Here is a 13034-nt window from a genome sequence, read left to right as displayed (position 1 = left end):
TTTACTCTCTCCTCTGTCCTTCCCCTTTGGGCAGATGGTGACATTTACAACTTGCTGCCTTGGAGTTTTTCTTTAAGATCTAATAAAAGGGTCTTCAAGCTTCAAACAAAACAAAACCCATCACCAACCAACCAACCAACCAACCAACCAACCAGCCATTAAACCCTTTAAGTTTAAAATGGTGTAGGGGGTCCCAGAACAAAACAACAAGAAAAAAAAATCTGTTCATGTTTTCCAAAATTGAGACTATGGAACTCAGATCGAATGCAATTATTTATTGTAATCTCTATAATAATTTCAGTTGGTTCAGCTACTCTTTAAAATCATATCAATATCAGGCTCAGAATTTAATCACAACCAAGCAATTCACAAGGACACATTAAGCAACAAAACATGCTTGATATTTCTCAGAGAAAGCCCCTCCAAACACAGGGACAGTATTACTGGGAGGGACACGAAACTGTCAGGGTCTCACAGACACACACACACGACAAGGAGGAAACCACACCTGAGAGCCATCTGCATCTCTTTCTGTGAAGTTGTCTTTCTCTTTAAGTTTTAAAGGATCTGTCAGACATTCTGTTGAACAAGTAAATCTACACACACTTTCAAAACAGAATAAGCTACTTAGATTTTTTATACTATACACTTCCCATAAGGGTAGCTAGAGACTTTAAAAAAAGTATGTTACATCTTTAAAAATACCAATTTGTGGGGAACAAAGGTTGAAAATATTTACCAGCAATGTTAGGTACTCCTGAAATCACAGTTTTCTGGATAAATAAATGTAATATGTTTTTATTTTTTCATTATTATATATAACTTGGAAAATATATTTTAGGTTGTTTATTTTTCACATCTTAAATACTATTTATTTTTCTTTTTTCTTTGATGATACTAAACTATTTTAAAAATTTATATCTATTTTTATAGATACTAGTTTCACTCTGTTTTTCAACACCTTGGCCTGAACTTGTTTATGGAAAAAAATGACATCGACAATATTAGCTGGTTATATTGGCAGGAGAGGGCATGTCATATGTTTTTATACCTTGTATTAACAATAAACCTTCTCACAGAGAAGAACATAAATACCTTAAATTATATTTCCAACAATAAAAATTCACATTTCATGCTTTAGTGAGACACTTAAGTCAGCTGTAAGGTAGTCCTCAGAGTTTGGGGTAGAGCCCTTCCAGTAGCTGGACCTCTGGTATGTGCCAAATAGTAAACTCTTTGGCTATGAAACTTGCAGAGCTTCTGCCGTCTTCTTGTCCAGTAGACAAAGCTGCCAAGTTGCAACAGCAATCTTGAGTTACATCAGAATGACAGCCAATGTGCTTCAGACCTGGACACTCAAGGGCCCCAATCTGCAGCCTTGAAGAGTCCTCAGGAGCTCAAATGTTCTCTAGTAGGAGTCCCAGATGAAGACAGCCCTTCTGAGTACAGCTAAACATATGTATGTCTATTGCACAGGATTGTGTAAGATTCCAAAACAGTGCTTTCTCCCCCCTCCCTTTAGCTACTATATACATTTTTCAGATAATTTCAGCGTTTCACTGGGGAACGTGACTTGCAGAGAGTTCCCTTTAGAGGCAGGCTCCTCTCTGTGGCTCCCATTAACCTCATCCACCAACAAGACGCTCTCAGAGTCCTGGCCCTGGGAGGAGTCTGAGGTCTCTGAAATTCGCAAAGTTCTCAGGGAGGTGGTGTCTGCTTGGGTCAGACCCATGCCTTGCGGACCCGGAAGCAGATTCCTACCTCCGAGGCTGCTTTCAGTCAGGTCTGGCAGGTACAGGAGGGTCTGAGACGTGCTGCTAATCTCCCTTAACTCCCGGGAGAGGAAGGAGCGAGAGTGGCTGGACATGGCGGAAGAGGTCCTCCGACTGTCTGAGCAGTGCTGTGCCGAGCCGTCTCTGCCGGAACCGCCAATGCGGCAGAAGAGGCACTTGATCTTCTCGATGGCTTTACTGAGCACAGTCTTCCGAAGAAGGATGTAGATCCATGGGTCCAGGATGGGGTTCACAGAAGCAATTCTGATCGCCTGCAAATCTGGGTTTCTGCCGATGTCTTTCACCACGCTTGGCTGATATAACTGGTTGATGAACACTCGCACCTGCATAGACAAGAGGCCCACGTTGAGATTTTATAATTAGGCAAGTTGGCAGCATACTTACGTGCTCCATTTACCTTTGCAACGTGACCATGATGTAGCTGCTCTTACACGGTAATGCCTGCTTTGCAACAGCAGTTGCCACAAAGCCAGTTATACAGTATTTTCGAGGAGACTCATTTTATAAGCCAATTAACGGTGCAATCGTTACAAAAGGCTGAGTTACCCATGCTTTACAGTCAGAGAAAATACTTTGTGCTTTTGACCCTGTCAATATCTCCTGTCGCCCAGAATCCTGGAGAATTGTATGTTTTCAGTGAGATGCTTGGGTCAGGCCTGGCTCTCCCTATTTTCTCCCTAATAATTACTGGTGTCATTATCTCTCGAATCCGAATCCAGACCTTTCTCTAATCCTTATCTTCAACAGCATTTCTCACTGGAGATAACCTTACGGCAAACTCCAAACGCCTCTATCTGCAGCACCGCTCCATCCCTCCTCCAGACTGCCCCAGAAGATTATTTCTGAAGGACGTGTCCTGTTGTGCAGTTCAGCTGCTAAAACCTTATCAAGATAGGAATTCACTGACATTCCATAACTCCAAGGAGAGGCAAGCCTCCTCTGGGTTTCTAATGCCCTTTAGTCAGTAGCTAAGTACTCGGCGACCAGTGTACACAAACTGGATAGTAAAGATGTCAACTTCCTGTGGTGCTGCGTAAGCTATGAAGGCAAGAACCATGTCTGGCAGCCCACTACGTACTAGGTATGACAGAAATGGACTCCATACCAGAGTGTTCCTAGCAGCCTTAATTTGAACAGTTAAAAAAAAACACCAAAACTTCTCAAAATCGTCCACTGACTCAACAATGTTATTTTACATATCTCGTCATTTAACAATGGACACCTACTATGTTTGAGGTATTACCACAGTTTCTGGGAACCAACAGTTGTATGAGATGCCCCATGCCACTTGGAGGCAGAGAGCCATGCATGTAGCACAGAGGGCAGGGAAGGAAGATCGGTCATCGCCACACAGCAATCATCAGGACCCAGGAAAAGTGCACACAGGGTGCAGCCCCTGCACGTGGGCGGACATGGGGAGAGCCCTTCTGGAGAAGCAATAGCATCGGGTTTTGATGGACAAGGGGCAGCCTGCCAACTTCCCACAGAAGAAAATAAGGTTCGGCAGAGAGAAAGCTCCCTGTGCAGAGTCATGGAAGAGTGAAATGACATGTCATCTTCTAGGAAGCCCCAATGATTCACTGAAATGAGCAAGGCTATCGTAAGCTCTGGGAGTGTTATCACTCCTTTGTGGGGAAAGCACTTCTTACGACGCTCAAGTTTATTCCTAATGTATTGTGGCAAAACTTATTTGTAACCCAGGTAAAATGAAGCTTGGAAATCAAGACCATTGCCTACTTGTGGGGATTATTTTAGGTAAGGAGGAAATAAAAAGTGACCCTCATAGTTAGGGGAGAGGAATCCAAATTTTAAAGGGAGGAAAGAACACTGCCAAAGAGCCTGTATCAACTAGAAACAAATGCTTGTAACAAGATGTGGTGATTTCACAGTTGCAGTGTTCTGTGTAATAACTCATGATTCAGGTTATACTGCTCATCAGGAATGGGCATGGATATGTTAAGAAAATTAGCACTTTGGGTAAAATCTTTAAAAAAATTAAAGATTTTTTTTATTAATTTGTAAAATTCAATTTCTATGCAACGTCTTGCTCCATGATCTGAGCCAATGATACAACTCTATTTCTGCTTCTTCGTTGATCCCAGTTAGGCAAATGCCCATCGCTCCTTGGTCAGAATGTTCTCACTGTTCTTAGTTGTCACTGTCTTTCCTCACTGGTTTTGGAAATATACCTGGTTGTAAAACTTGACCTAGCCTAAACTTCTATCTGTTCTGATGTGTCAACACCTATTCTTCTAGGAACCAAGACATTGCGAATTCTAAAGATTTTGGAGAAAGGATTATCGACTCCAAGTCTCGTAGAACAAAAGCGTCAAATGGACTTCTGATGAAATTCATATCTTGTTCTCTTGAGGGCAGCTAAGTAAAAAGGATGGAAACTAAACAGCAGGAATGGATGTCTTGTCTTGGTTTTAGAGTTCTTGTCCTGCCAGAACAAGTGAATACCATACGTAGCTGAATAAAAATCCTTACAAATACAAGTTAAAATCTGGACTTGCAATGGTGCTTGTTAGAACAGTGCTTGTGAAGCACACACAAGACCCTTGGTTTGTTCTCCAGCAAAGACAAGCACACAAAGATAAGTCCTTAGTGCTACTCAGTAGCTGAACAAGTTCCCCCTCTTTTCTCAGATGATGTGTTTATTGCCTGGAAGTGTGTGTGTGTGTGTGTGTGTGTGTGTGTATGTGTGCTTGTGACAGGGTCTCATTCTTTACCAGACTGGCCTCAATCCCTGGGGTATCTTCTTCCCTCATCTTCCCAGTGCTGGGATAAAGAGACCTCAAAATGTTGAGGAACTTTGCAAGTTCTCTAACTTCCTGATAATCAGGTCTGGTCTGGACTCCATTTTTCCAGATGAATTTCGTGTTGTTTTTCTTGTTCTACCACTCTGGATTTGTGTCAGAAATTTGGGGTCATCGCAAGAGAGCATTGTGGTCCTTATTTTACCCACACTCCACGTTATGTTTCTAAAGATGAAAGAAGTGTTGGGCAGAAACAGGCTGGTAGCCCAGTCTGTGGCAGGGTTTCTGTGACCCTGACACACTCAGCCTCTAGAGGGCAGTGGTGCTCTACTCTGGGGCAGCTAGTGCGGTATCTCCTGGGATGTTCTTTGCACAGGTATTTTTCAAAAAGCTTTCAAAACAGAGTCTTGGTTAAGTTTGGATTTTTAATTATATATATTAACATATTCTTATACTGGTTGCTTCTCCACCAAAACCTCAAAGGAAACACGGTTACCTCTGAAAAGAGAAAATGTCTGAACAGTTAAAACAAAAGGCTGTACTTAAAGGAATTCACATTTTGTTTGCAGATTTCTGTGCTATTTTAAAAAGGTCAATGTTGTAAAGAAATGAATGATGTAGTATTTCATTTTATCTTCGGCCATAATTAAATATGGCTGACTCCAGAAGGGAATGAAAACAAGGTGTGTGTGTGTGTGTGTATAAAGTTCTGTTGTAGAGTTACTTGGGGGATAGGGGAGGGTGAGCTTACAATTGGCACAGGCCCCAGTATCTGGTTCTTTAGTGTCTATCAGTAAATGAGAGTTCATAGGGGCAGCATATAGATAAGCATGAAATACAGCATTCTGGGCTAGGATATGGCTCAGTGGCAGATATTTCACTCGCCTAGCCTACATAAAGCCTCCACAAACTGGAGAGTAAATCCAATAAATACTTCCAAATCCTAAATTCATATAAAAAAACTTCTCAAAAGTATACACACACACACACACACACACACACACACACACAAACTCAACATCGAATTATTGGAGCTTGACTTTGCCTCCAGTTCTCAGTGCGGTGTCAAGTAAGAGGAAAGAAAAGGAGACAAGCCCAGAAACTTTGGGCATGTTATAGTATTTGAATAAATACAGCATCTCTGGATTCACTTAAAGTCCACTTACTCTACAGAGTGAGTTCCCGGCCAGCCAGGGCTATACAGAGAAACCCTGTCTCTCACAACAAAACAACCAACCAAACAACAAGAACAAAACCAAGAAACCGACCCCAAAGGCCATTTGCTTTCCTGTCCCTGAGGAGCAGTGACAGTTTTGGCAGGACCATTCACCGCAGTGCCGTGTGGGGAGCTGAGGATACTTTTATACGCCCCTTCTCCCGCAAGCCCTAGATATTACATAAATGCTTAAGTTCAGTCGGTCTGCAGCGATGGAAGCATGTGTTGCTGATAAAACAGAACCTTCGAGTCGTCGGAGAGGGGAAAAGCTTCTAAAATCCTTGCTGGCTACAAACAAGCCTCTTTTCTTCCACTTTTGACCATGAGCAGCTGCAGACATTGTGAATGTAACTTGTGCCTGATACTGCAATAGCCCTACGGTTCTGAACGTCTTAAGAGTGATTAGACATTAAACCCAGGAGCACTGGAATAGAACTTGGAGAGGCTCCAATAAAACTAGAAGATAGAGCTGCAGGAAGGTTAATGGGAGAGTATATGGTAATGTGGTAGAGAGGCCTAAGATGTGTCACTGGACAAACTTTTCCATAATTTGGCTGTGGCGTGTAGGTGTTCACCATTGATACTTGGGTGGTTTAGATATTTTGTTGTTATTGTTTGTTTGTTTGCTGCTGTTGTTGTTTTGAGACAGGGCTTCTCTATGTAGCCCTGACTAGCCTGAAACTTGCTATGCAGGTTAGGCTGGCTTGAAACCCACAGAGCTCTGCCTGCCTCTATCTCAGGAGTGCTGGGTTTAAAGGTGTGAGCCACCACTTTGAGCTGTGCATAAATTCTTAGAGTGCTTGGAACAACACCTAGGACCAACATGTATTTCACCACTTACAGTTTTCTTATTAATCCACGCGTGGGCACATGGCCCCTGTGGACTGTACTGATAACTGCAGGTAAAACACAGCTTTGGGGTACGGCTGATGGATGGCATTAAAAACATACTTAAGAATAACCTGTTTGAAGGGAATGTTGACTTGAAATGTGGAGCTCTTGTCTAGACTGATGTCATCATCGATTGTCTGAATTAAACCACCGTCCAATAAGCAGCAGGCTCCGTAACGGGATTTGAGCATGGGGCTACTTGTTCTGTTCCAAGCACAGGAAAGGAATTATCTCCGCATGCTCTGTTATCTCGTTGCCTTGTGAAGAGCCAAGAATTGACACAGCTGTTACTAGGAGTCCCAACCACACCCCTGGAAAACAAATGGTCACGGAAAATGCTCTTAACCGAGTGGTGGAATGAGTCTGTATTTCCTGTCCCTTCTAGGCCACTGACTGGCTATTCATTGCATGCAAGTTACTTAATCCCTCCTGGTTAATATCTACATTGAGAGTCTATTTTAAAAGTTGTTTTGCATTCCTAATTCACAGCTTCAACACTTCTGCACTAAGGGAGAAAATGTCTTGTTATAGATGTTTGATAAAAGTAAAGTTTGAGATGTCAGTGAAGATAACAAGAAGAACTGAAGAAAGATTCATTCCTGCCCCTCCAGTTAGACCCAGTTCTTTATCTGTAGCTGGGGAAACCGAGGAGCAGAGCGGGTGGGTTTCCTGCCGAGCCGATTGCTACAAGCTGCTGGGTTTGGCAAAACCCTGTTTTTCGGTACCGTTTCTACAGTCCTCCAAGGGCTCCTAAAAGGCCTCCCATTTCACATTATGACTCAAATATTGCTTCCAGGAAGTGCAGTTCTTTTAAAAACTTGCTCGCATCTTTTAGAAAAGCTATCAATCTCATCGGCTTTGCTACAGTGGCATCTAAATTAATCATCTTCCTTTACCTGTGCTTTTTGATCATGCTATCATTTAATGGGAACACTTCCAGTTTGCTTCCTACAAAAAGTCTTCCTGTTTACAGTTTTCATCTGCTTTTATAAGCTGTTGGTGATGCCTTGATAGACTTTCCAGTAAGCAACCAGAGAAAGGCAGGAAACTCTTCCCCTAAGGATGGGAAATTCACCTGACTGAGGCAGAAGATTAATTAATTTGCTATACTACTGGTAGCTCCGAATAAGAAGAAAAAGAAAAAACAAAAAACAAATAAACAATAAATATGTCCCTGGCGTCCTGCGTCTAGAGGAAAATACCTTTCTGAATCTGACAGTCTAGTTCTTTAGCCCTGAGGCAAAAGATCTGATTATAATTGCAAAAATAAGTAGTAGGAATTGATCTAGCTACAGTATTTAATATGGTGACCTTAGGAGTTTCCATTGATTGTGTGTTTCTAAAGAATGCAAGCTATTTGTCTTGAGCATGCACTTCCATTTCTTTGGCCTCTCCTGCATTCAACAGCAGCAGCCACCCAACCCTGAGACGCGTTATTAATAGCAGAAAGGACACGCTGACAAGAAGCACGTTCTCCCAAGTGTGGCTTGTGCTGTGGTGTATGCTTCCACTTTCTCTATTCCTTGGTTGTGTGACCCACTCGGTGAATTTTGCAGATTGGGTGCATTCATCATACCCACAATGCAATTCTCAGTCTTTCTCAGCTCTAGCTTTTAAGCTGGGCTCTGTTTTTGCATAACAAATTAAAATTCACTTTCCTTACTAAATTATCAACCGGTCTGTAAGACATCATCTAGCCTCCTCTTCCCACAGACCCAGAAGACAGACACTCACATGCTGCCTGTCCCCCTCTGCCTTGTATGTAGCTCTCTGGAAGTCCAGGTCAGCTGTATTTGCTCTGCCAGGTCACCTTCCTAAAGCATTAAGTGACCTGGAGGCTTTCATTCCCTTGCAATGGTAGGAGTGCTCAGTTTCATTAGCTGACGCTTCGCCAGTTCCCTTTGAACTGAAAGTATGTACCGCCAACTGCTTTAACTGTCAGAGAGTTTGCAAAGCTTTATTCTCGACTATTCCCAGAATATGGGGGCGGGGCTGTAAAAACAGCCAAGAAAGACTATATAACCTGGGATGGTTTCTTTCAGTCCTTTTGGTGAGTGTTGCATTGTGGGTGACCACGTGGGTTCCATAGCGCCTCATCACTTGTCACAATCGCTTTTATTTAAACTGCTCCTGAAAGAGTAGATTTTTGTAGCCCAAACTCAAGGCTAAAATCAGAAGCTGCTCTTATTTATTTGCTTACTTATTTCTCATGAAGGAAGGCAGGGTTCTGGCCAGCAAGATCCCCCCTTAGCTGAGTCCAGTTTAGTTCCCAGGTAGAGATTATTACTTAACACCCTCTATCCTGTAGATGTTTCGACAGCAGTTTCCATTAGCTAAAATGTGATCAACATGCCAGTTGTAAATACATCTCTGGGTCTTCCCACTTTACAGGCTTTGTCATAAATGGCCCTGACCCCGAGGGCCAGGTTAGCCCATAGAATTGGTTTTGTAGGTCTCCCTAGATGACACGGGAGGATACTTTATTGGTAGCTTCATGTGGACTGTAGAGTCACATGCTCGCTTCTAACCAAAACATTTGGAAAGCCTGCACACGGTTACTAACGGCCTAGCTCCGAGTCCTCAGCTCTGTGAAGTGGCCGTCCTGTAAATAACAGCTACTTACTTTGTCATTAACTGTCCCATAAAATAGAAGGCAGAGAGACTTGAGGCCTCAGCTCTTCCCTTCCAGATCGTCCCTTATTCCGAGTTGCCATTACAGACAGTAAAATATATTTATGCGGTTCGAGTGTAATTTAACTCTGTAAATTGCATTAGGTTCTGAGATGGCTTAAAGGCCCTTCTGGCCAGCGATATTTATGTCTGTTTACACACATTGGCAAGAAGCTACTGTATGCTGGCTCCCGGCCGCCTGCCACTAAGTTTTCTTCCATTTACAGTCACTTTTGTAAGAGATAAAAATATGTCTATATCAAAGATACCTAGTAGTTTTAATAAGAGAAAGAAAAGGAGCATAGCCCATTACATTTATTTCTACTTGCTCCCAGTGGACATAGATGGTAATCTCTTTTTGAATAGGTAGTTTTGAATTTCTAGGAATGCAGTCTTTTGAGAGACAGAACTCAGAACAAGATAAATTCTAGATGAAGAATTATGCTCGACCACTGATTTGTTTCTGGCGCCTTTTGTCAGTCAAAAGCAGATAACTTGAGGCGTTTGCTCCTCTTTGCTTATAATATTTTAGACATTACTGAAGGCAGCTTGAACGAGTATGCTCCAAAAAGGACCAGATTAGAAGAGTTCCAGCAAGAGACTAATACCAAGAATGGGCACTGGAGTCTCTGTGAAGAAGACTGCACTGCTCCTGGTCACTGAAAATTAAAGTGCAATGCACACCAACTAGTCCTTGGGCTTCCTTAGCTTGCAAACAGAATAAGGAACTTGAGTTTGGATCATACTATTTTCAGGAGTCTGTTCAGGGTTTTGGGTGGGTAGGCGGTGGAGGGGCTAAGGGAGGTGGGGTGGGGGGGGGCAGGGAGCGGTGCGAATATGTCTGCAAGGTTACTATTCTAAGCAAACTCTACTCCTCTGTGAAGTGAGAGTCCGTAGGTTTTTAAACGGAAAAACATCTCATCTATTCTAACTTTAAAACGCTGCATAATCTAGAAAAAAGTCAAAGGCCTGCAGAAATCAAAACGCCTGAACCGGCACTCTCTCTCCTAGGGAAATGAATTCAACAGAGCTTATCTCGCTTGGTTTGCAGATTCTGGGCCACAGAGTGGAGCGCTAGAGTAAAGTAACGCTAGAGAGTCGTCCCCCCCCCCCCCCCCCAACTGATTGTGCCGAAGAAGGTTCAGGGAAGATACAAAGCAAAACATAGTGCAATAAGGGGAACCTGGCGGGGTGGGGGGCTGTCCAGGGGACCTCAGAAGTCATGCTTTCGGGGAAAGAACCTCAGGGGACCTAGGGGGAAATCACCTGCTGAGCCTCTTTAAGGTCAGGACTTAGAAGGAAAACCTGGGTCTGCTCAGAGAAGCCTTGAAGTGGTCCCAGCCCAGAACTGGAAGAAAACTCTGTCGCCCCCAAGGAATCAGGGGAAAGGAGGGGGGGGCGGATGGATGTAGGAGACAGGCCCGATGGGTCCCAGCTCCAAACACTTACCACGAGCGGAATGGAGCAGATGAGCACCACCAGAGAGGTGGCGATGAGTAAGATGACCATCTGGATCTCTGCGCCCGCGATGCGCCGGAAGCTCCTGCGGCGGCGAAAGTCGCTGAGGCGCTGCAGGGCTGGGGAGGCGGCCGCGTGTCCCCGACAGGCCACCGAAGCCACCGCGGCGGCGGCGGCCGCGTGGTGCTGCTCGGTGCCCAGCGACGTGCGGCGCATGAACTGGCGGTGCATGCGGAGCAGCGCGCCGCACACCAGCACGTTGCAGAGCACGGTGGCGAGGATGAGGAAGGAGCTGAAGCCCGCGTACATGTAAGAGAAGGCGGCGTAGGCCGTCACGTTGGTGGTCCAGTCGATGAAGCACCAGGTGCCGGGGTACTGGCGCTCGGACCTGCCCAGGCCCATGTTGGGGAGGGCGCAGAACAGCACGTTAGATGCATAGACCGCGAAGAGTGTGAGGCCGGCCAGGCGCTTGTCCACGTAGTGGCTGTAGAAGTAGGCGTGGTTGATGGCCAGGTAGCGCTCAATGCTCATGGCACAGATGATGCTGAGACCCGACAGGCCAAAGAAAAGTAGGATGAAGGTGCTGTAGTCACACAGTGCCTGGTCTCCGGGCCACTGGCCCTTCATGTATGTGGCGATGGTTACTGGGCTTACCAACAACGTGCCCAGTAGGTCAGTGACAGCTAGTCCACATACTAGAGTGTAAAAGGTCGTCTCCTTCTGCTCCTTGCGCGACTTGCACAATACCACGATGGCCACCAGGTTGCCCACCACCCCGAAGATGAACATCACTGCGGGGATGGTCACCGGGCTGTTCAGCCTCTCGGGAGTGGAGGAGAAGGACGCGTTGACTCCGGGGATGGACATGATGGTGGTCAGTAGTACACAGCTTTGGAGCTCACGGTTCGATCTAGGGATGGTTATCTAGAGAGAGGAAAAGGAGAGACGAGTCGTTTACCACTTGCAAGGTGTTCGACCCATGGCCCAAAGTGCACTGTCGCCGAGATAAGGAGAGCATCCGGATCCGACTTCCTCATCAGTAGCTACTCATTAAGTGTGGCTACTTAAATCCCCAAGCTCTGGATCCGTTCTGTCAAGAGCACCACTCTGCTGACATTAATATTTATAAGCTGATAACTGCCATTCCCGCCTACACCTCCCCTTTCCCCCACACTCAGCTCATTCCCTCGCCAAGATGAGCAAGCCCTTCTCAAGGGAAAAGTGACTCCCTAGTGATAGTCCCCACAGAGTGGATAAAATGCTCATCGAAAGAAGTTATGGACATTTTGGGTCATTATGGGACATTCTGTTCTTTGGTTTCCCGGAAGAGCTCCTGACCACGCAAAGACCTCCATCCCGACTTACCTGTAGGGTGGGGTTAGGATCCCGGTGCGCCCCAAGGCTCAGGCCTCAGACGTTCTGGACCTACCTCCAACCTCAGCCATCAGTCTCTCCCTACGCAGTGCGGAACTTGTCAAGCCTTTGCCGCTCTCGGAACCCGGGCTCGGTGGCTGCTAATTTTCCGGAACTGAGGTCAGAGTATCTTGCTTTCAAAAAAGCTTGGAAAGCAAGAGAGGCTAGAGGGGATGGGTCAGTGAAGACCGATCTGGGGTTTCTTGTTTGATTTACTAACCCCTCCTTCTTTCAAAGACGAGTCGCAGCTTTGCAGAGCCCGCAGGTCTAGTGCGAGAGGTCAGCGCCCAGGTGTGTCGCCACGCGTGCAGGTGGAACGGAGCGTAGGTCCGGGCTCGCTCCTCCCCAGCCGCGGGCTGAACGGACAGCTACCGGAGAAGGCGGCTGCCGCTGAGGCCGCTCCTTGTGCTCTGGGGGCGGCACGGGGTCCACTGGGCCTGGGGCTCTGACCTGGGGCTGTTCATCTTCCTCTCCCGCTGCCGGGTTTCAAGCTTCGCTCTCGGCGTTTCCAGCCTCTGAACGAACAAACTTTTCTCCTCCCGCAAGTTTCTCTGGAAGGGCGGGGACAGTCAGCGCGCGGCCCGGGCTTCCATTGGCTGAGCTGGAAAGGGGGCGGGGCGAGACTTCCGAGAGCACCGCCCGGGAGCCTGGTGATGAAGGGCGGGGCGGAGAGGCTGGGGAGGGCTAGAGGGACCTGCGGGGGGTGCCACCCGGCTGCGGGTGCAGCTTCAGTGCCTTCTCTCCCTCGAAGGTACAGAGATCCCGCAAACCGAGTCCCCAGGAAACCCAGCTTCGCCGCTCCCGAGCTGGGCATTTAGTGGGAATGATGCTGGG

General features: G+C 46.0%; 1 protein-coding gene across 2 annotated transcripts; it reads right to left on the bottom strand.

Annotated features, from left to right (window-relative positions):
• Positions 1 to 255: 255 nt before the first annotated feature.
• Ptger4 (prostaglandin E receptor 4) lies at positions 256 to 12759 on the bottom strand. 2 transcript variants are annotated; one of them, XM_052159828.1, is made up of 3 exons: positions 12217 to 12759; positions 10779 to 11711; positions 256 to 2116 (listed from the first exon to the last, which is right to left on the bottom strand). In XM_052159828.1, exons 2-3 carry the CDS (start codon positions 11652 to 11654, stop codon positions 1526 to 1528), a joined length of 1467 nt encoding a protein of 488 aa, XP_052015788.1. In that variant the 5' UTR covers positions 11655 to 11711; positions 12217 to 12759; the 3' UTR covers positions 256 to 1525. The 2 variants fall into 2 exon arrangements, with proteins under 2 accessions (XP_052015788.1, XP_052015787.1); XM_052159827.1 differs by having other exon boundaries at positions 12153 to 12758.
• Positions 12760 to 13034: the final 275 nt, after the last annotated feature.

Source organism: Apodemus sylvaticus, chromosome 16, assembly GCF_947179515.1.
Source record: "Apodemus sylvaticus chromosome 16, mApoSyl1.1, whole genome shotgun sequence".
Taxonomy (NCBI): Eukaryota; Metazoa; Chordata; class Mammalia; order Rodentia; family Muridae; genus Apodemus; species Apodemus sylvaticus.
The sequence above is the reverse complement of the archived record's forward strand: the minus strand, read 5'-3'. Positions and strand labels throughout refer to the sequence as shown.